The sequence below is a fragment of the Chamaea fasciata genome, unplaced genomic scaffold, assembly GCF_029207755.1.
Source record: "Chamaea fasciata isolate MVZ Bird 193981 ecotype frontalis unplaced genomic scaffold, bChaFas1.0.hap1 SCAF_5, whole genome shotgun sequence".
NCBI lineage: Eukaryota > Metazoa > Chordata > Aves > Passeriformes > Sylviidae > Chamaea > Chamaea fasciata.
In genome coordinates, this window is record NW_027094090.1 from 21,994,596 (window position 1) to 22,017,141 (window position 22,546).

General features: G+C 36.4%; 1 protein-coding gene across 10 annotated transcripts in view; it reads left to right on the top strand.

Annotated features, from left to right (window-relative positions):
- CADPS2 (calcium dependent secretion activator 2) overlaps positions 1-22,546 on the top strand; it is a 285,396-nt gene that overhangs the window by 142,665 nt on the left and 120,185 nt on the right. For all 10 annotated transcript variants that reach the window (XR_010720761.1, XM_066183008.1, XM_066183000.1 and 7 more), the window contains one exon: positions 4,427-4,566. Coding sequence is in view for 9 of the 10 variants with exons in the window: in XM_066183008.1 (XP_066039105.1) it covers positions 4,427-4,566 (140 nt within the window). In the remaining variant the exon portion in view is untranslated. The remainder of the gene's footprint in view (positions 1-4,426; positions 4,567-22,546) is intronic.

The following is a 22,546-nucleotide window of genomic DNA, read 5'->3' on the forward strand; positions in this document are numbered from 1 at the left end:
AAATTGAGTTAGAAATGTGTCTGGTAGAGCATGGGAGTTAGAGAGTTTGGTTTCTCTAGTTCATTGTAGAATTTAATGCATGACTCGGAGTGTGTTGTTTATTCTGAACACACCTCACAAAGCTGCTTATAATTAAGACCACGTGATGTATATTAAGTTCTCAACTGTTTGTAACTTAGCCAGACCTTAAGATATGTGGTTAAAATTTTTCATCCTATGTATGGAATAAGATAAAAAAATGAAATGTGATTTAAGTCAGCAGCAAAAACCCAGCATTTGTAGTACCTTTTGTATTCTGAAAGAGCACATCAGGCATGAGAACATTTGTCTCAGAAAATTTTCTGGCTTTCATGTTGGAGACTATAGAGTTTGAAGAAAGGATAGGAAGCTGGATGCCCGAAGCAGGAGCAGCTCCCTGGGGCATCAGGGCACAGGTCAGGATTGGGAGAAACCAGGGCAGCCCCATGCATCGGGAGCCTCTCTGGGGATGGGGCTAGGCTGAGGTTTGGTTTGCTTTCTGAAGATGACCCAGGCTGCTTTATGAAGAGGAGACTGTGGATAGGTTGCTTTTTTTTTTTTTTTTTTAAATGTTTGTAAGGTATGGTCTCTACAGAAGGTGAGGTAACGATTTGCTGTAATTGTGTGCTGAACATCACCTGCCTCTTCAGCCAGGGCATTAAGATGCAGATCTTCTTAACTTTCATGTCTTTTGCTTGTGACAGCGAGCTGAAACCCAGCATAGCCAGCTCAGAATTACCATGATTACCAAGGTCTGGTGCCCAGAGTCTGAGATCTCAAAATATGTCGTAGATCATCCCAACTTGAAAAACATATCTCAATCTCAAATGCTTGGGTCAGAAGTGTGGGTCACTCCATTGCTTGGGTTCAACTCTTGAATATCATGGGTTTTGGTGGAATTAGGGGACTGGGGAGCATCCAGAATGAGAGGACACAAGTTGTTTGAAATTCAGCCACAAGTGTCAGGTGGGGGAAAATGTAGAAAATACCTTGAATACTGATTTTTCTCAAAGCACTTACAACTTGCCTTCATTAGTCCCTTTTGAAGGCTTCATATTCTTTTGCTAACAGGCCAACTGCAGCTAGGAATGGTTAGCCTAAGAGCTTTATCTCAGCATGGGGGTACCAGTAGGAGATACTTCTGCAAGCACTTTTGCCTCTGAACCTTTTGCTCAGTTATCTTCCCTGAGAAAGCAAGAATGCCCCCAGTTTGGTTTGTTCAAGCTTTTAGAGTACTTTGGCCAGCTCGACCTTTCTTTCATACCTTTAAAAGAAGATATAATCAATGGACCAAAAGTAGAATTAATAGTTGCTTGTTTGGATTGACTGTTTGGCTCAGGCGTACTCAGATTAAATTCTTTTATTGTGGTCCAGCTGGAGACCTAAAATAAATAATGGAGTCACAAAAATGGTGGTCACTTTAGTTGTCAAATTATATTAGTTTCAATGTCTTTCTACGTATCATCTTTTAAGCCCAAGAGAGAAATATTTTCATTCATTCACGACTAAGAAACAATAGTTTGAGAAGGTCACTTTGTGCAAATGCTTACAAGTGTTGCTCTATACTATTTAAGATTTCTGTGTTTATTTTACATCCAGATGAGGAGAGGCATAAGTGAACTTGACACTTTTTCAGTTATAGGGTGGTCTGAGGAAATGTAATGCTAGATGTAATTGGAACACGTGGGAAAGTATTTTTTAATGATTATAAGACAATTGAATTTACTGAATTATCTCAACCCACACTGTTCTGATACTATTAATTTGCCTTAAATGAGTTGAAGCAATGCAGTGTACAGCAGCTATGTTTGTTGTGTAGCTTTCTAGTCATGAATAGTTCATTTTACTTTTTAATTTAGATTACCTGTTAGTATAATTATGGTAAACAATTTCCTATACTAAAAGCTCATAATTCTCTGTGCTGCTGCTGAATAAACTACCATGGTGATATCCACAGGTATATGAACAGTAAAATAAATCAAAATAAAACAAAACTTCAGAAATATATGATGTAGTACAGAAATATATGTTGCAGTAAGAATTTTATGAAATTTATAAAAGTTTTAGGCACAGAGAGGGTATTTCCAAGTTTCCAAGTGTTTTTGTTTCAGTGATTTCATGGGAGCTTCCAGCTTGTTCCACCTGATTCTGGGTACACAGTGGCTATCATTCCCCTTAAGGGCAATATTAGTATGAAGGTTATTGTGAAGATAATTAATGCCTGTCAAATGCTTTATGTGTTTGTGTGTAACACAAAGTTTGATTACAAAGTTCTTTCAAGCTCTCATTGTTTAAAGCTGGAAGGCATGACATTGTGTAATACAAACCCAGCACAATGCGTATTTAAATAGTCTGACAGATACTTATTCTTTGAAATTGAAGCTCCATAATACTCCTTTAAAAATTCAGAAAAGGAATTGTCAGTACCACAGATATAAATTAATTATATTCTTGTCTGCTTTTATTTTCATCTGCATTATAAAAACTCAGGAAGTTGACAGGAGAAAGATGTCACTTGAGATGCATGAGCTGTAATAAGCTGTTACAAGACAACAGGAACTGCAGACTGTAGAAAAGGAAAAATTCTTAGCATCACCTACAGTCCTGTGTGAATGCCTAGAGATTAAATGAAAGGCATGGATAATAATTCTGTTTATATAATCTTGCAGTTAAAGGGATAAATAAAAATAATTTTCTCTTTGATACATCAGAACGCAAAGGTTGCCATTCTCATAATGTTTTTAATGTTATTTAAGGAATGCCTTTTACTGGAATGAAAAACAGAAAGAAGGCATAAGTTCTGTTATAAATAGTGATTTCTGTGCATTTGCAAAAAGAAAAAAAAGTACCCTCCTGGTTTGCTGAAATCAGAATAAACTGATTCTTCTGCTATCACTTTAAAAGGTGCTGAATGTACTCAATATATCTGACAGGTTAATTCTTCCACTGGTTTTACAAGGGTTGCATATTTGATTGGGAGTGATGCATCGTATTTCTCTGCTTGACTGGAGCTCCTGATATTAACAGGATGCAGGAATGCGCTTCTGCAAAATAATGAGATGAGAAGCTGAAGGCCTTCCACTTACACCATACACCATCTTTCAGATGATTAGGTCTGAATGACACTGTTGTAATATTTTTGGCTTAATAACATCTGTTAGATTTATACTGCTTGGACAGGTTTACTCAAATCCTTAATTTAACCTTCATAGTAACACAGAGGACAATCTATTGTGTTTTTGATATATGACACAAGTACTATGTGTAAGAAATTAACTTGATGGGTAACATAATGGTTAGTTTTATTTTTCAAGATTTTAAAAGACGTGAAGAATGATGCTTTTTAGAGTGTTGTTATTTTTGAAGTGATAATGGTAATTCATGGTAATTGTAATTTAGAACTCACTGAATGTTATTTAAGTCTCCCAAGTAGTATGTTTAGAATACTTTAGAGTCTAAATTCTAGTATTTTAGAATACTTCAGCTTCTAGATTAAAAAGTAGTGCTTAGCTTATAATAAGAATGAAAGGAAATTATGTTTCAGCAGTATTTAAATATTATGCTGAGCATATCACTGTAGATTTGATGGAGCAGTAATTTTTGATTGTACTGGCTATAAATGGATACATTTTTTGGATGGTAAATAAATATTTAACAACTTGTGAATAACACTAATCTAAAATTAATTATTAATAAAATTTACAAGAAATGCATATAAATGTTTTAAAAATTAAATATTTAAAATTCAATGGTGTGGGAGTTTTTATATCTATTACTCTAGATTAAACAAAAGGTTTGTGTCATGTCACATGTGAATTGGACATAGTATCATACATTTATTATATTCCATTTGCAGCAGAGGTGCTTTGGAATTGATCTACAATTCTTGTGTTTTTTTACTAAAATTGACTTTTATCAATGCTATTGATCAAAAATTTGAGACAGTAACAAGACATACACTTTGGTTATCTTCTCTCAAGCAATGCCACTACTGACGGCAGATTTGTTGCATATTGCTACAGCAAATTGCTTCAAAAGGGTGTTTCCAGCAGAGCACTGAATAATGTAAAAGTTTAGGTTCCTATTTAATTGTGCATGACCCTTTTGAAATGCCAACTGTTCCTTTTTTAAAAAAAAAAGTCAATTCAGAATATATTAACAGGAGGTAATTTTATTAACTCATAATATGAAAATTCACATTTGTAAGAGAAAGAAGTTGATTTTTGAAATTGGTCTGTTACAATGAGATTGAGTCAGCAGGTTTATTAGATTTAGGAAATCTTTTTTAGTCATCTTTCATATTGGAGGAGATGCAACAAGAATCTTCACTGCTTAGATCTTTCCATTAAAGACTACAAGCAGTTTTTTTTAATCAACTTGTTGAAGTTTTTCTTTTCATTACTTGCAGGTTGTGTTATATCCAACGTCCAATAGCCCGAAGTCTCCTGATCTGCATAAAATGATAGTTCCCAAAAACAGTCAGGACAGTGACCTGAAAATTAAACTGGCAGTGAGAATGGATAAACCACCTCACATGAAGCACTGTGGGTAAGAGTCCATTTCCTGTCTGTCTCTATTTTATTATGTTGTCTCACCTTGCCTGTGTTTTAACAAAGTGTATCTAAAATCTTAAGGTTTGTAAAATATTATAAATGTCTAAACCATTTCCTGTGGTGTGGTACTGTGTTATATCTTCATTTTATACAAAAGATTTGGAATGGTCAGGAATAACATTCATTTCAGATGTTCAACGATGTGTAAAGACAGATGACAAGCTACGTCTGAAATACAGAACTAAGAGTACAGTCTCATTTAGATACTGGTTCTGAATGTTAAAATTTATAGCACTTTGTTAAAAAATATTTAGAAGAAACATATTTTTCCGTTAAAATAGGATTAATTGTATACCTGAATAGAGTGGAATTTGCCACAGTCTTCCCTTCCTTTATCTGTCTGCTGTATGATCTTTCTCTTGAAAAAAAATTTATGTATGAATGCTAGTTTAAGGATGGTTTTCTGTCTGACACCAAAACTATGTGGAATAGATTATTCATTAAGACAGCCCCTTTAACTGACTGCCACCACTATTCTTCAGCTCACCTGCAAAAACAGATAGTGTTGCCGAGAGTAAGCAAGTTTGTATCTTCTGTTATAAAGCAATCACAAAGATTCAATGTAATGTCCATGCTATTTAGGATTTTTTTAGTCTCCTCCTGTTTGCATCCATTGTACACAGGCAGTAATTGCCAACATTTCCTATGTATGATACTCTCTTTGAAAAATCAACCAAACTGACTTAAGTTTTGTCAAAGTGTTAATCAGTTGGGCTCAAATTTCCCAGGTATCAATCTTATCCCTCATTTTGGTTTTGTGAAATTGAGACACAAATGATTAGGACTGTAACAATAGGACTTGCTGGATGGAGACCTGTGGCTGGTGACCAGGAACTGTGAGGAAAGAGAGGGAAACCAACCATGGAGTCAACAGGGGAACTGGAGCTACTGTGCTTGGAGACCGGAACTGGGACAAGAAAGCTTCAAAGGGGGGCAGCAAATACATAAGGGAAATGGGATAATGTATCAGGAGAGAGCAGGAGGACTCAGCTGACATGAATAAGTTGGAGTAGAGAGGTGCTGCAGAGGAGAGCTAATTGTTTGTCTGTACTAAAGCATGATGCTCTACTGTGAGTGCCACCTCCTGCCCCATTCATTTGCATCACCAAACACCTGTGAAATGGTTTGGTGATGGTGGCCCATCTTTGTCTAGACCCAGCTGGCTAGTGTGGATTCAATTTCCTGCTGCTGGAAGGTATTCAGCCTGCTGCAGCAGTGCAGAATACAGGGAGGCACAGTGCTCGCTGCCCACCGTCTTCAGCAGGCTTGTCAAAAGGCAGCCATGGGGGCAGGCTGACTTGAAGCACATCGGCAAAGAATGATGTGCAACAGATTCATCTGCGCATGACCTGGTTTAATTGCAAACTTCTCCCTAAACACATCAGGAGTATTGTGCTGCCATGCACCTATCCCAAGCAATGACTATGAGAAGTTCCCTTTTTTGATCAGGTTACTGATAATGTTGGGGTCATGCTCTCCCCAACCCCTATTAGAGTATAACTTGCAACTGGATCCAGCAACAAGGAGAAAGCTCTGGTATTTCCTCTCATCATGTTCCTGTGTTTCTCCAGAGGCTGTCTTGGCAAGGAACTGTTCTTCTGGGGTCTTCAGAGGTTCTTCCTGACTCCCCAATTCAGTTTTATACTGTTTTATATCGGTAGTCTTGTCTGACCATTAAATAACCCAATCAAATATTGTTGTCAATAATTTAGTTCAACCATTATCACTTTCATCTGCTGCTGATGTTTGAATCCTCAGATTGATTTTGAATACTCATCTCCTGGCACAGTCATTAACTTTTACATTTTACTTCAGGGTCACTACTGTGACTATTCTCCAGGCAGATACTGTAGTTCTTCCCACCAAAAATGCTCTAGGCCAGTCAGCATTTCCTTTTCTTTATTGCTGTTAGCTACAATTACATTTTTTGAGGAAAGTTAGGGCACCAATGAATATGTGGACTTCTTCACCATTAATATAAGTGAAATGAAATAAAAACTTAGTAATTCCTTCAGTAACCATTTAAGAGATTGATGAGGTACTGTAGGAAACACTGGAGTTGACATGAGAGGAAGGAAAAGGTCATTTATTTGGAGGGAAAAGAACACCTGCAAGTAGAATTGTTAGTGTGTACAGTCAGAAAGTATTAATGTTATGAAGAGCCATCATCTAGGCACTCCCTGCAGCCTTCTCTTGACTTCCTGGGTAAGTATAAGTATTAAGTGGTCATTCGCTGTTTTTTTCAAGAGGAATTCCCACCTACTTCAATACACATATTAAAGCTGCTGTGGTTATGCAATGCTGCTGTGTTATTAGGGAAATCTGCATATGTGAAGAGACTGGAAATGTGTGATGGATGATGGGCATCATCAGAAAGGCAAAGGAATATTTTGCAGTTTAAATAGTTGAGGGTTGCTTGGAAGAAACTGGCTTTTATCCCCATTTGTGCTGCAGAGAAGGACTTCCTTGTAAGAGACTGAAATGTTTGCACCTATAGTAACTGATATGTTATTAGTTTCCTGTGTCCAGTTTGATAAACTGGAATCCGATTTCATGGAGGTGCATGCCAATCACAGCTATTAGCTGAAGTCAGTGAAAATGAGGCTTTAAATATTCATTGTGATGTTCAAGTCCAAATATCCTAGAAATTAATATCTGAAGCCTAAAACCTTTAGTATTTCAATTTTCCTGTTATCAAGGGAAAATAGTACCACCTCCCAGGATCACACACATATGAAGGTGAATCTAGGGAAGCATCTGGAACTCTGAAGGAGCTGCGGGAGTGGAGGCATTGTCACTTGGCTGAGCCAAAGGCTTGTGCTCTGCTGAGCATGGTTGTAACAGTGCCAGGCTCTGCAATTCCCTGGAAAACCTGTACAGTATGGAAACTCGAGTCTCTCTGAAAAGCAGTGTTTGCATAAAATATAATGAAGGAGGCCACAGGATAAAATCAACTGCTGAAGAGCCTAAAGGCAGCTGCTACTGTCCTTAACAGTGAAAATGACAGGGAGATTTTGTCTATGTTTGTTTAGTTTATTTAGTTTTGTTTTGTTGTTAGAATGCTGTCATCTATTTAAATACAGTGTCATAGAGTACACGAGAGGAACGGATATAAAAGGATGACAGAATGTGATCATCCTTTCTCCTGGAATTTCATCATGTCAGCAAGTTGAATTTTAAACTTTTATAACAGACCTCTAGTGTAGTTAATGTGTTAAACCTAGCTAAGTTGTAATTCTTCATTGTATTTTTTCAGAAGAATCTCATACTTCGTCCTTAACAATGTTTGAACTAGATAAGTTATGTTTTCTGTATGTCAGAGTTAACAAACTAACATACAAGATTCATATGTCTCATAGCAAAAGAAGGCAATCTGTTGGCATTACATAATGATTTTCAGCTGAGAATCTCAAAATTTATTCAGAGTTGAATTCAAATTTTATCCTACAGCTAATTGCAGAAGGATGGGTTTTAGTAGATTATCTAAGATAATTACAGTAAGTTTTTTTAGATATGGGAACTGTGCCCATATATTTCAGGTTCTGCAGGGTTGGCAAAACCCACAGGCCCAATCTAATAGTGATTTTCAATTTTATCTCTTCAGAAAAGTTTTTAAGTTTCAAGTTTTAAGTTTTTAAGACTGATTTTACTTACTAACACGGGATATGCTGGCAGACTTCAAATCCTGTCTCTCATTTATGCTTCAAGAATATTCAGTTCTACAAATTATACCGTCTTGTACTAAAGTGACAAATAATATTCTGGACTGCAGCACCTTTAGATCCTGTTCAGGCTTTGATTTCTACACTCATAACCAAAAATTATATTTCAAATTAGATTATAAAGTTGGGATTTTTAATTAAAAATTGTAACCTTTTTAAGAGCAAGAATTAAAAATCTTTATGACTCAACACAACTGTGAATCTCAATTGCAGTTCATTTGTACTTTTCCAAAAAAAAGGTTTATTTTTATGTTGACACATTCATAGAGTTAATCTACTGTTACTCCACTAATATGACTTTTAAAAGAAATTGATCAAAGAAACAATTCAATGTATTCTGTTACACGCTTTAAAAATGGGTTACAAGTGTAACCCCTATTATACATCTTACAGTAAACATAATCTTATTACTTATTTTACATTTTTGTTTTTATTCTTGCACGAAAGGCTCTCAAAGTGGGAATTAACTTGACTGATATATAACCATGATTTTGTGTCTAAATCCTGTCAATACTTTACAAGGCAAAGCATTCACAGCTAGCCTGAGTAGTGACAAGGTAAATATTGCTCATAATGGGCATTTGTTGAAGAGTTTCAATTATTGATAGTTCATGATATTCCAGATTCCTTTTTCATAATTTGTATTGTATTTGCTTTCTCAGAGAATGTGGTAGCCTTTCCCTTATCTAAAATGATGAGAAGATACCAGGTACTTTTAAAATCTCCTTTATTTACTAAAGCAAACATCTATGTAAAAGGAGATTTTTTTTTAACATTTCTAATTTTTTTTTTCTGTTGCAATCTTGAATCTAAAACAAATAATAAGAGGAAAGAAGTAAAATTTGAGCTAAAAACTTCCTCTGTAAAATGCTGAAAAGCCTGTTTCTATCTGTTGAGCTCCAGTGGCAGCATTAGGGAGGTACTGTTTGCTTCAGGAAGGCTCAATTGGATCTCCTTAATTCTTAATTATATTAGGGTTGAAAACCCCAGTAGGACAGGTTAATTGACTCAAGATATGTGGGTTACTCTAAATATCTTCTCAAATGCAGGGTTTTTTTGATGTGCCTTTGCACATCTGCGTGCATTTAAATCATGCATTATTTTAAAAAGTAGATTGTGAGCTTGCCTGTTGAGTTGTACCTTAGCATAGCCTAGTGGTTACTAAAGGATATTATTCTGTTGCTTCCAATCCAGAAATAAAAAAGAAGAAATTCTGAGATTTTTTTTTAAGCTTGCTTTAAAAGGATTAGTAATGCTCAGTGGTCTTAGCACAAAAAAAAAAAAAAAAAAAAAAAAAAAAAAAAAAAAAAAAAAAAGGGGGGGGGGGAGAAGGGAATAAATAAAAAAGTAAAATTAAATTCTTAGTAATTAAACAGCCGGAACAGGACTATATTACTAAGTGGTAGTACTTGGGTTTGACTTCCAAAGTAAACCATTTCGGCCTTGCTCTTGCCCTGAACTTTTCCCAAGATTTAAAGGGCAAAATTCATTCTTTTTATGTTCTGTTCTGCTTTCTGCTACGACATGTTGCATATAGAAATTATATACCTTTAATTTCTTAAACTTTTACATTTAGAATAAACATTCTACAAGCACATAGAATTTTCTCTCTGTCTCTCATCTATAAAGGAAGTATTTTGGTGACTTCTTTTAAATGGTATTCCATGGAATAATAAGGAATCTGTGTGAAATGATTTTTCTCTCAACACTTGTGGATGTTTTGGGTTTTGCTTTGTGGTTTTTTGTTTGTAATTGTATTTTGAGAATATAAAGATCACCATTAATTTGTTAATGTTTTAAATCTTTTTCTCTTTTGCACTTGAAATTGGCTGAGATGCTCTTAGGAGAGCCTTTATTAACAGTAAATATATCTACTGGCTCCTGAATGTGACTGAAGAGTCACATTTCTCCTGCTGCTGTAGTTTCAGAACTAATGGAAATCTGTGAGACAAATACTCTGAATAGCAGTCTTCTAAGATGTAGAATTAGAGGATAAGTAATTTTTTCCCCTCATTTTTATGACACTTGTAACCCATCCTTAAGAAAGGAAGATGAGTATAATCTGGTTTGCAGCTGAGTGAAATGAATCATAGGAATAAACAGAGATCACCCAAGGTCACAGGTGATTTGGTGACAAAGCTAAGGATAGCACTGGGGACTGCTGGCTTCTCAGTGGTAGGGGCTGTTGTGTGTGCCTGTCACTTGGATATATGACAGTCATTGCTGCTACTGAGCTCATAACTCAGCTGAGAAGAGCCACGGGGGCACTGAAGTCAGCCAAAATGAGGGTGATGCCAGCTCTTACGGGCTGTTTGTCCATGGTCAGCTGGCAAAGAGGAGCAGGGTGAGAAACAGGATTACCTTTACAACTTGAAGATGTGTAATCTGGGTTTGATCTGAAGATGAGATCTGCTCCCACTATCATTATTTCAGAAAAATATGCAAGATGAATACATTGAAATTACTCTTGCAATTCTGGGTTACTTGTACAGATAAAGATGTCAGGAATGCAATCACAATTGTCTTAGCAAGTGCTGCAAGATCCCTGTCACAGATAAGGCTTCATAATTTGAAATGTATCAATCCTTAGTCTCTGAGCCAAAACATACAAATATGTCAAACCACTAAAAATTTTGTTTTATCAACAGTTAAAAGATGAAATAGAAAGAATTTTTTGCTATTTTAAAACTTCAAGTTTAATTTTGCTTAAATGAATAGCTATAGAATTGTTTCAAAGTGAAGGAAAGTGTTAGAAACCTACAATAATACTTAAGAGGTTTTCAAAATCTTATTAATCCTTACTAATGTTTGGTATTATATGGAAATATGAAGCATAGACTTCTTCAATTAGTACTGCTTTCTATGAGATAAAACTTTGTATATTACTTTTCAACAGTTGCTGAAAATATGTTTCTCCTTAATGTTTTTCTCTTTCAAAAGGAAGAGCAGATTTTCCAAGAGATTCATTTAGCTTTTTCATTTCTTGTCAACACAGCATAATTTCCTGAGCCAAACGTTAAAATACTCAAACACTTACCTAACTACAGAATTTCTTCATCTACATATGTAAACTCTTCTGAATCCCTTTATAGTATTTGATTTATTTTTCCAAGTTTGTGTGCTGCCTATCTGGTTGTAACCATAAAGTCAGCATAGTAGCACCATCTAGCTTTCTGTTTGCTGCTGTTGCATTTTTTTCTTAGAAAAGGATAGCAGAGCCATGACTTCAGCTACTGCCTCAAAGAGCAAAGTTCTCCCTTGTCCTTTGGAAGATTGCTTACCTTTTGGTTTGTGAATGTCAAGATCAGGAAACACAGAAGTCAGAGGGAAGCTGTTGAGTTTGAATTTTGCAAGCTTTACATTACAGCAGATAGTTTGGAATTCTTTTCTAATCATTTAATCATATGGCCTCACTATAGCAGCCAAAAAAATTAGGTGTTTAGGCTATGTAAACATTCTCTCACTTTTCTCAAAGCAATTACTAGGTAGGGTGGGATACCTTGACACATTGATTTATCAATGCTGCACTGGCAATTGAAAAACAGAAAATGTGCACTGGAGGTAGTAAGGTAAACTTTATCTATATTGCACTCAGAACAGTAGTTAGTATCTTTGTCATTTCTACTACAATTACTCCTAATTAGTCTCAAATAAGTTTAGATGGAAATCTTTCTAAAAATGCCTGAGATATTGCCCACTGCCAGCATCAGGCCTTCCAGGGTTTTTTTAGGATGATCAGCAATCCATATACAAATGGGAGATTTTTTTGACTAACTTTGTGCCATTTGAAACTCCTCTGTGAAAAGATAATCCTCAGCCAGTCTTTGTTGTGTCTAGGAAGGGATGATTACCACAAAGTAAAGATGTGTTCTTGATTCACTAACCAAAGAACAATACTCCTGGTTACTGTTTGTCACAGTTGTTACCTTGTGAAATCTTGCTACATGTTGAAACACTCTGGGATGCAGCAGTCTGCTGCAAGATCTTCCCGTCACAGGAATTGTGTGTATTTATCTCATCTGGGTCTAAATAAAACTTAGTCGCTCCCTCTCACTATGATTGTGCACAATTTTTCTTGTCTGTCCTGTTACTGGCAAATGGGATGCAGAAGTGTTTGCTTGGTCTAGCTGGTCTCTAGTTATCCAAAGAACCTCATTCTCATCTACTCACACTGAGGAACTCATTTCCAAAGAGTACCTTATAAGCTAATGGAGATGTCTGGAATACAGAAAATTAACAAAAGCGTATATCTCTAAAGGAAATTGTCTCATAAAGAAACTTACTTATCAAGCAAGAGTTGGAGATTTCTTTTACTCTAATTGAAGAGGTCATGGGACTTGGCAGCAGAGAGATGTCATAGCTGGCCAAAACCCAACACAAAACTCAAAAACTGACACACTGATGCCAGTACCTGCACTACAGAACTGTTGGGGTCACTGAGTGTTGCGTCGTGTGGCAACAGTGTTCATCGTGTCCAGGGAGGTTACAGCCGCCAGCAGGGAAACAGACGAGACAAGTCTCTTTTGTTAAGCATGAGAGTTCATTTTATCCCTCCCTCCCCACATCCCGAGCCGGGGAGGGAGGAAAAAGCGAAGAGAGAGAGCCAGGGGCGAGAGAGAGGGCAGGGGCAGCGTGATGGGGTTTTATCAGGTATTGCAGGGGAGGAGTCTCAGGGTTTGGGTCAAGGGAGGAGGTAACATAAGATCAGATTTCAGCTACTTCATGCGGGAGGATTCCACAACTGATGTGTTCACAACACTTTTGAATTAGAGTTGGCTCATGTTCAGACTCAATGCATGGGCAATGTGACCTTGTATTTGCTTGCCAAATATATGCATGTACTTTTGAAACAGGGGGTGAAAGATTTAATTGTAATTTCTAACAGGAAGGCATAAGGGAGTATCATAGTTTCAGCTGAGTTTATTTGACTTCAAAGACTAAAGAGGTGTGAACTACAAACTTTCATTTCCCAAACCGTGTTCAGTCTAGACCTATGACTTAGTTTGCAAGACAAGTGTCTGCTAGGGAAGGCAAAAGCCTCCCTTGGAAGGGAGAATGTAAACCCCCTGCCTACGAATGATCATAATTTTGAAGTTAAGGGACTCTCAGGCAAGGGTATGAGGGGTAGGAATAACAGTTCTTTACTAGTATGTGTAACTAGGCAAACAAACAACAATAACTATGGCATTAACAACAAAACAGAAGCAGGAACCTCTTGACAGCCTTCTTGGCTGAGACGGGAAGGGATGGAGGAGAGGCTTTGCTTCACCAAACCCCGCGGCAGTCTGATCCCCATGCCCCTGCAGGACTCTGAGGAGCACCAAGCTGGAACGGCCGGAATGAGCAGAAATCCCGGGCTGGTGGCTGAGATGTATCAGAAACTCCGCAGTGATAGCTGGAACCTCGGGATGTCCCAGCAGGGCAGGGGCTGCAGTTAGCAAAGACCCAAGGCAGTGCTGAAAAAGTGCCGGGGGCAGGACAGGGCCGGCCCTGCTCCACACGGGCAGGAGGAGGCGAGCTCAGAATTTCTGGACACACGAGCAGATGGTGGTTGATCCCTAGGACTGGACTCCAGTAGTGACAGTGAATTCCCCCCACAGCAAGCAGCAGCCTGGCCATCCTCTCTCCAATGCCAAGAGCAAGAGCCTGCAGCTGCCCCCAGCCCCGTCCTTTACCTGCCCCCCAAACAGGTGTTATCTCCCCCTCAGAGAGAAACTCCCAGAGACCAAAAGAGGTGCAGCCAGGTGCTACACTCCTCTCCTCTGGCCGCTTCTTTTGTTCTGCTTAAGTACCCGTAAGTACCCAGTAGTTAGTTTCCTAGCAACTTATGGGAAAAAATTCTGTAAGTGAAAAAGAAGCTGATCTAACTTCCAGCAAACTAACGTGACAATCTCACGTTTGATTAAGACAAGCACTGGAGCTGTAGGTAGCTTTGTAATGCTGAAGCAAACTGTAGTAATGGAAGGCTTTTACCACTCATGGAAGATATGTTGTGTGGCTGATGAAACAGGCAATTTGTCTGAATTTCAAACACAGCGGACTGTTCAGATTTAAACAACAATATGTTTGAATTTCAAACACAGTAGACTGTTGAAGAAGAAAAGTGGGGCTGGTAAAAAAACGTGATCAGCACCTGAAGTATGCAGCAGAGCAAATACGACTGCGTTTTCGGAATGCCTGCTCCTTACTTTACATCAGTGTGCCAATGTGTCATCTAACGTCCAGCACCACAAATCTATGTGTAGAGCATATTTTCTTCACTCAGTGAAAAATCCTGAAGAAGGGTATGTCACAAACTGCTATGAAAATATCCTGGCTGCAAACTTCGGGATGTTTCATTAAATGTAGCCACTGCTGAACACCTTGTACTGGAAAAGACTGGCATGGTTGATCTGTAAGTTAACTACAGCATGAAGTTAACATGATTCCTTTTAAACCATAAGAGCTTCATAAGAAAACTTACGAAGAGGGGATCATCTTTCTTCTCAAGAGTAAATCACAGGCAGTTGCTGACTGAAGATCCAAGACCCTGAGACCCTGAAGACAAGCATGTGAGTATCCCTTTCTGCAAGATAAAACTGGTAAGTCCCAGCACAGAGTAAGGCCGAGTATTTCAAGGACTTCCAGCATTTGGGATGAGACTACTGAGAAAGTAACAGAAAATTTAAATACTAAAATAGTGGATTTATATATCTTCAGAAATATTGGTCAAATTTTGGCCCATAATTAATAAGCAATTTTCAATTTGGTGCAAAAGCAATGGTGTATATTTTTCTTTTATTTTGTCAGAGGGTCAAAAATGTCATTCATGTAGGTGTAACTATCTTATCCTGCTATATTCTGACAAACCTGTCCTCATTTTAACATTCTAATGGAACATGCACTTGCTTATATTAAGGTCAAAATTTCCTATGTACATTATAAGCTGCACTTTTTGTGATGTGTGAAGGTGTTACTATTATACCAAGGTGTCTCATGTGAGTACTTTCTGTTATGCTACTTTGTGCTTAATGCTAGTATTTCATTGTGGTAAATGAATGTTAGCATCTTGCCTTGGAGAAAAGTGCTAATGTGATAAGTGTCTTCATTTAAATGATTTTACTATTACACACGTTTGCAAAATCAATTTACTATAATCAGTTACTTTTTAAAAATTAAATTGAACTTCATGAAAAATGACACATTACAATTACATTAATGATTGATTGGATAATGATAATGGGTTAATGCAAAATTACTATGGAAGGAAGAAGCAAAAGTGCTTATCCTGCTGCTAGATCCTTAGAGAACAGATTATAGCTGTGAGCCTGATTTTCAGTGCTTCACACAGTAATTGCTTCTAAGGAGGCACAGGGAATCTTTGAAGATCTTAATGATATGCCACTGCCACTTTAATTGCTAAAAGAAGCCACAAGAATCCTAATTGCCAAGAGAAGCATTACTAATTAAGGTGTCATTCTTCATTTATTCCATAGTAATTAATCTGAAATATTTGTAAAAACTGAGATATAAATTTAGATCCAAACTCACTTAGCTTAATCACAACAGACTTCATGGGAAAAATATCTGTGGGTTAGGCAAGGTTGATTGTAAAACTTAAAATATTTATTTTCTTATGAAAAATTTTGGTTTGCTTTTGCTCAAAACTTTTTTAAAAATGAAGTAAAAGAATTGATTAAACAATCTGTCTTTATTAATATGTAATTTATACTTAAATTGTGATTTTACCCTTGCATTAAAAAATTGTTACATCGGTTTATATTACTTCTTTTTTATATTTCACCTTAAAGCTCTATGCTTCTAAAATGTTAAGATGGGTTTTCTTCAGCTCTGTGATGGGCAGAGTGATGCAGGTTTAGTTGTATATGTGTTGTCTTTAGATCATAACTGTAGCAACACTTCTTCAATATCTTCTTGCCTTTACTAGGGATGGAGCATGCATAATTGATTAGGTATAGAAAATCCCCTTGATCAGTGCTGCAAGTGTGTCAGATCCTTCTTTGGCTCAGCTTTGCTAAAGTCCTTATTCAACCTCACAAAATAAGCAGTTGGGGTCATGCTGGTACCTGTCCATTTCCTGCATACTGGGTTTTGTACCTTGTTCTGTTCCCAGCCTTCTTTAATGCAGTTATTTACATTCTCACTGTGTCCTAAACTCTTCCTCTTTTGGCATGGATTATCTCTTATGGTTTGTCTCAATGGTGCCTTGCATTCATATATAAATGCCAATTCTTTTTCCTCTTGTTATGTATTATTTCAGAACCTATGACCAAACATCTCAGTGGCCCATAGAACAGCTAGGTAAACTTTCCTAATTTATACTATCAATTTTTAGTTTGTAATTCTTAACTTTAAAGTTCTTCACATCCCAACTAATTTACCAATGTAAATAAACCCTTTTTTCTTCAGGTACTTGATTTAAGTACCTGAAAGGGGTTGGGCCAAACTGGGCAACATCTTCAATGGATGCCTGTGTCAAGGTTTCCATTAAGGCTTCAATCCTGGAAGTACATGAAATACATGTTGTTGTGTGAAATCTTGCATTTGAGCTTGTGAATAGTTGCTTTACTGGATTTTTTAAAAATATAAAGAATGCAATCTAAACAGTTTTGCCAGTTACTGGAAATGCTCAAATCAGAAATTTGGAAAGTTATTAATGTGCAAAAATTTTATTTTTCTGTATTTTCATTAGAAATAGCAAAGCTGTTGGTAACTTAGAAGGTGAAATGATCCACTAATATTCTACTGAACATAGACCTTTAAATTGTAGGGGACGAGTTGAGAAAATACCTTGATTTGTAGCTGGGGTAGTTTTTTTTCCTAAAACACTAAGTAATAACTTTAAAGTTTCATTTGTATGTGTTTTTTCCAACAAAGTAAGTAGACTAAATGGGCTGTCCAGTCAGTGCTTTGAAGGCAGTATTAAAAAAATTAATTGTTATCATGCTGTAGCAAAATGTATGCCTTATTAGGTCCCCACAGGGAAAATCATCATCTAAATAATTTCATGGATGTGAGGTGAAATATAAGGAAGACTTTTTTTTTGACTATGCATCATTGGTCTTACTAAAATTAAAGCATAGAGTAGGCTGCTTATTTTTAATAGAATAAATGATGAAGAAATTTATCATGTCACAGGTGTTCTAAAATTTTTAGTAATAAGTTCAGAGTATCAGGAACTTCACAGTAACTCTACAGCATAATTGAGGAGACTCTGGTCTGACTGGAAAGTTCAGGTTGGCTTCTGCTGAAATTCCTTCATGCTATTATACAGTTCCCATAGCTTTGGAAAAGTATAATTCAGAGCAAAATCTGACTTTTAGTTTTGGTTGAATGTGCTACTCTGTAAATGCACCCAAAGTATGCTGACAGTATCATTAGAATGAAATTGCATGCAAGTATTTCTGCTTCATAGCCTATTCCTGAATTATATATATGGTAGACTCTATGTGTTATTTTGTATTGTATTTTTGTTTATTTCAGATTAAAGTTTTTAACTTCTTGCCATCCAAGTTTCTTCTGAAACTTGTCTAGAAACTTCCCTTACATACATGAGTCTGTCGTAATGATGATGTAACTGATTACGATATTCATAGCATTATGATCTACATAGTCACCAAAGCAAAATTCTTATTTTCCTAGACTGCAGGACCAATCATCATTTAAATAATTGTTTTAGATTTTGTTTACATTGCTTTATTCTACTACAAATAAGCACAGCACACATATCTTGCAGGTAAAAGACGCAGTTTATTTATTAGCCTTTCTCATCAGGTGATCTGAGCTGTTTCTTGATACCATACACTCATCCGTGACATCGAATTTAAGAGAGAGTTATTTTCACCTTACGTACATTGTCACTGCATATGGTCTGGCTTGGCCTGGCATTATTTCTATACTGAGAGTGCCAGTCCTATTAACTGCAAGGATTGGGGCATGCCACCTACCTCTTAAGTCCTTCTGTCTCTTGTGCTGCCCATCTGTTACTTCTAGGAAGGTAAAATTCACCTAATTTTTATCTTTTGGAATTAGCCTTTACAAAATCAAAGGTACTTATGGCAACAAAATTATTTTCAGGAACTAAAAGTATGTGACCAGTCTAACCCACCCTGTGTGTCAGAATGCTGCCTCAGAAACTGTAGGGTTAGTTGTGTGCTATCATGGGTCTGAGAGTGGATTTCAATTCATAATATATTATTCTTTATGGGCAAAAATAATTCTAATGAAATGCTGAATTTAAAGGCAGAGGTAATTTTTTATAAATTCAATTAAGTGGTTTGTTGATTTTTTTTTCTCCACAGTAGGATAGTTTCAATTATTCAAATATTGCATTTATTTTTGGCATAATAGCAGAGCCCCATGGTCCTGTACTACTCTTGTTTTGTTCAAATACTGTTTGCCATAGCTAGCTCACTTTAAATAGTCCATGTCCTGTTAAATGTCAACACAATTGTGTTGGCAGATCAATACTGTACTGTTTTATCAGGGGCCTTGAGTATGTCTCATCCGCAAATAAGCATCACCTTGATAGGCTGGCAGTTTCTGCAATGTCATCAGTGTAGTGATGCTTTCATGCAGAGTTATGCACTATTAGCTCACTCAGTCTTTTTATATAAATAAAAACTGTAAAGAAGAACTTATCCCACACTACAGATGGTCGTTTCTGTGTGCTTACCATCACAAACCTGTTTTAATTTAATCCCATCTTAAATTAACTTTGTGCCTGCTCAACAATGTTGCTCAAAACCCCATCTAATCTGGCCCTGAACTCTTCCAGGGATGGGTCATCCAGAACTTCTCTGGGCAGTCTTTTCCAGTGTCTCACCACCCTCACAGGAAAGAATTTCTTCTTAATACCTAATCTAAACCTACCTAGCCTAAAGCCATTCCCCCTTGTCCTATCATTACATGCCCTTGCAAAAAATCCCTCTCCTGTTTTCTTGTAAATTCCCTTTAGGTTCTGGAAAGCTGCTCTAAGGTCTCCTGAAAGCCTTCTCTTTTCCAGGCTGAACCTGGAGAGTATCTTTGTGGCCTCTGAGCATCTTTGTGACCCTCCTTTGCACTCACTCCAGCAGGTCCTTGTCCTTACGTTGGTGGCCCAAGGGCTGGACACAGTGCTGTCGGTGGGGTCTCAAGAAAAATGCATGTATGTTAATTCCTGCATGTATGTGTTAAGTCCTGTGCATGGTTTGTCTTTGGAGCAGCAGACAGCAAAAGCCTCTAAGACTGCCTTTCAAGCTGCTTGTTTGTATGGACTAATCTGGGGACAAATTGGCAGGGGAAGTGTTCTGGTAGGGGTAAGTTTGGGTTCCACCACTAAGTCTCCACTGGGGTCAGACCAGCTTCCGTTTCTTTCCACATGGAGGGCTTCTCTGATAATGTTAGAAGATTACCAGCCCAAAACTTCCATCTGCTTCTTCATAGCTTTTTCCAAAGACGAAAATTGATATGATTGTGATGAGAGAAGGGTACCTTCTCCTAAACAGTTATTGTCTCCTAACAGCTAGTTACTCAGTAAATCAATGGCTTAGAAGTTACAATTTTTATCATGGGTTACTACATTTGTGATTTTAACTGCTCATTTAAATTTGGAGATCATTTTAGGTTCAAAGTCTTAAGTGGAATGCACCATGTCATAGACCAAGTGAAAGAGAGTAAGAAACTTGGCTCAGTTTTTAGTAGTGTTAGTGTAGAGAAGTGTGCCTAAAAATGTACTCCCCTCACAGCTGGATAGCTGACAGCAATTCTTGTTTCTAAAGCTGAATGTTTGTACCTCTATAACCTTTTTCATCTGGTTTAAAGTCTTAGTTTTGAAGTGCAAGGTAAGATCTGAAGCAAGCGTCTAAAGATTTAAGAGTACAGAATGATTCTTTTAGATTAAGGGCAATAGGCTGGGCCTGGGATGTCATTTTCCAGATCTTTTAGTCAAGCTATTTAGAAACACATTCTGAGTAATGAAGCCACCCAAATGAAATTGGAGTTATGCAAGGAACACATCTGGGACAGGTATTAAGTATTATAAATCTTGCTAGTAGCTGAGAACACTTGCTAGGCTAAGATCTCTACGAATGGTACATATGTTACAGCTGGGTGTTTTTTTCTTCATTACTGATGAAAATAAAGCTTCAGAGGAGGGAAACTAACAATTACTGTAAATGCAGCTTTACCAATGTTTTGTACATTGAGAAGTAATGGATACATTTTCTAACAGAAAATAACTGTGATCTTTAGATTAGAATTGGATGATTAAGTTAATAATTATGTAATATAAAACTTTATTATCATTATAGAATGTGGGTGTTCAACTTAATCAGAAATGTAACATTCATTTTTAGTAGAGCTGTATATAGTCTCCTTAATGGTAGGCTTGGTTTTTTTCCTAGCACACTCAATATATTTTAATTGTACACCTGATTCTTGCCATCAACACATTAACATCTGGACACAGTTTTATGCATATAGATACACTGATTAAAACTCAGCAGAAAAGAAGATAATGGGAAAATAAAATGACAACATTATAGAACACTTTCAGTCATATTTTTTTATTATATATTGAGAAGCTTTTCATTATCTTATTTCATTTAATTAGTCCCACTGCTTAGGTCATTTGTTTTTTATTGATATGGCATGTCAGCAACTTCCCTAATTGGCACAAAATGGCATATGACTAAACTGTTTTGTCTAGTTTGGTCCAAAAGAATTTCTTACATATTTTTTTCACATTCCTGAGACTTTTTATTTATTTCACAGTCTTTTCAACAATATAAAAAATATTTTGACAGAGTGGCTTGATTTAAAATTCAACATTTCACTTTTCATTTTTGTTTCTGAGTTAACGAAGATTCTAAAGAAAAAGTGCTTACTTCCTAATGTATTTTGGCATCAGAAATAACACTACATTTTGTAGCTTTTAAAAATTTTAGTCTTTCTTCAGAGATAAAAGTATTTTAAAGCAAAGATTAAGATTTTCATTGTTACGATTTTAAGCCCTGTTGTCAGTATTTACAAATTTAGTCTGGAAGATAAGCAGCAGTCCTCAACAGAGCTCAAGCTATATAAGCATTTTAGTGCATAATATTAATCTCCTGTTGATTATTAACACACTTTATAACAACAGAGATTTTATGTAAATGTAATTGATAAAAAAAGATTTTTTTTTGTATGAGGGAATTTTTTGAATAATTGATTATAGACCTCACCCTAATTTTGATTCTTGTGTTTCAAACCATCTTTTATATTTTTCTTTGAAGATGTAATATATTTTTTGTCAATTATTTCTCAAGATGTGTGTAGTATCTCTGGACCAGGCAAAAAAGTTTACAGTTTAACTATATATCATTTTTTGGTTTACCAAATGCTGATACTTTTGCAAATTATTTCTATGCTTTACAATCTTTATAATGTATGTGTTCAACTGTGTTGGCACTTCAGCAGATGAAGTAATCATTATGCGATGAATGTTCTCCCCTTAGTTTGAGAATAAATGTATTATTAATATGTATGACTCTGTGCTCCCATAGATTCATGATTTGTGGAACAATAAGAAATTCTAGTAATTTAAAATAATAATTTTAAAACTATTTATAATATAAGTTTTGCAGTCCTTGCCCTGAAGTTTAATTAACCTACATTTTGTGATTACACGATGGCATTTTCTTTCCTCTTCAAGTCTGTCACAAACAGGTAACAGGGATTGATTTGAACTGGATTCTTTTACTCTGGGCCACGGCATTGTACGTGTCCTGATATCCACAGGAGGGCAGCATGGTTAAATCAAGGGGCAAGATGGAGGGATGATTATAATGCAGCTAAATTAATCTCACTTTTGAGTGTTTATACTGTCTTGTGAAAGTGTTTATCATAGAAAAAAGTGCATGTTTTCCTGGCCAGTACAGGTAAAGGAACTGATTTTAATTTTAGATGTTTTGAAGTGTAGCTTCTTAGTATATAGAAACACTAAGTTTTTCTCTGTATATACGTGATCTATTTTGGATGAAAGTTTTTAAATATTTCGTGTGGGAGTTATTAAAGCCCAGTGGAAAATTTAGCTCTGCAAATTCCAATAAATTCTGTTATAATATTGTGGTAAATCAAATATTTGGAGAGTGGAGGCAGCTATTCTTATATGTTTACAGGACACAGGAACTGCTCTATCCTCTAATGCTTGACTGAGCTATAGCAGGAAATGAG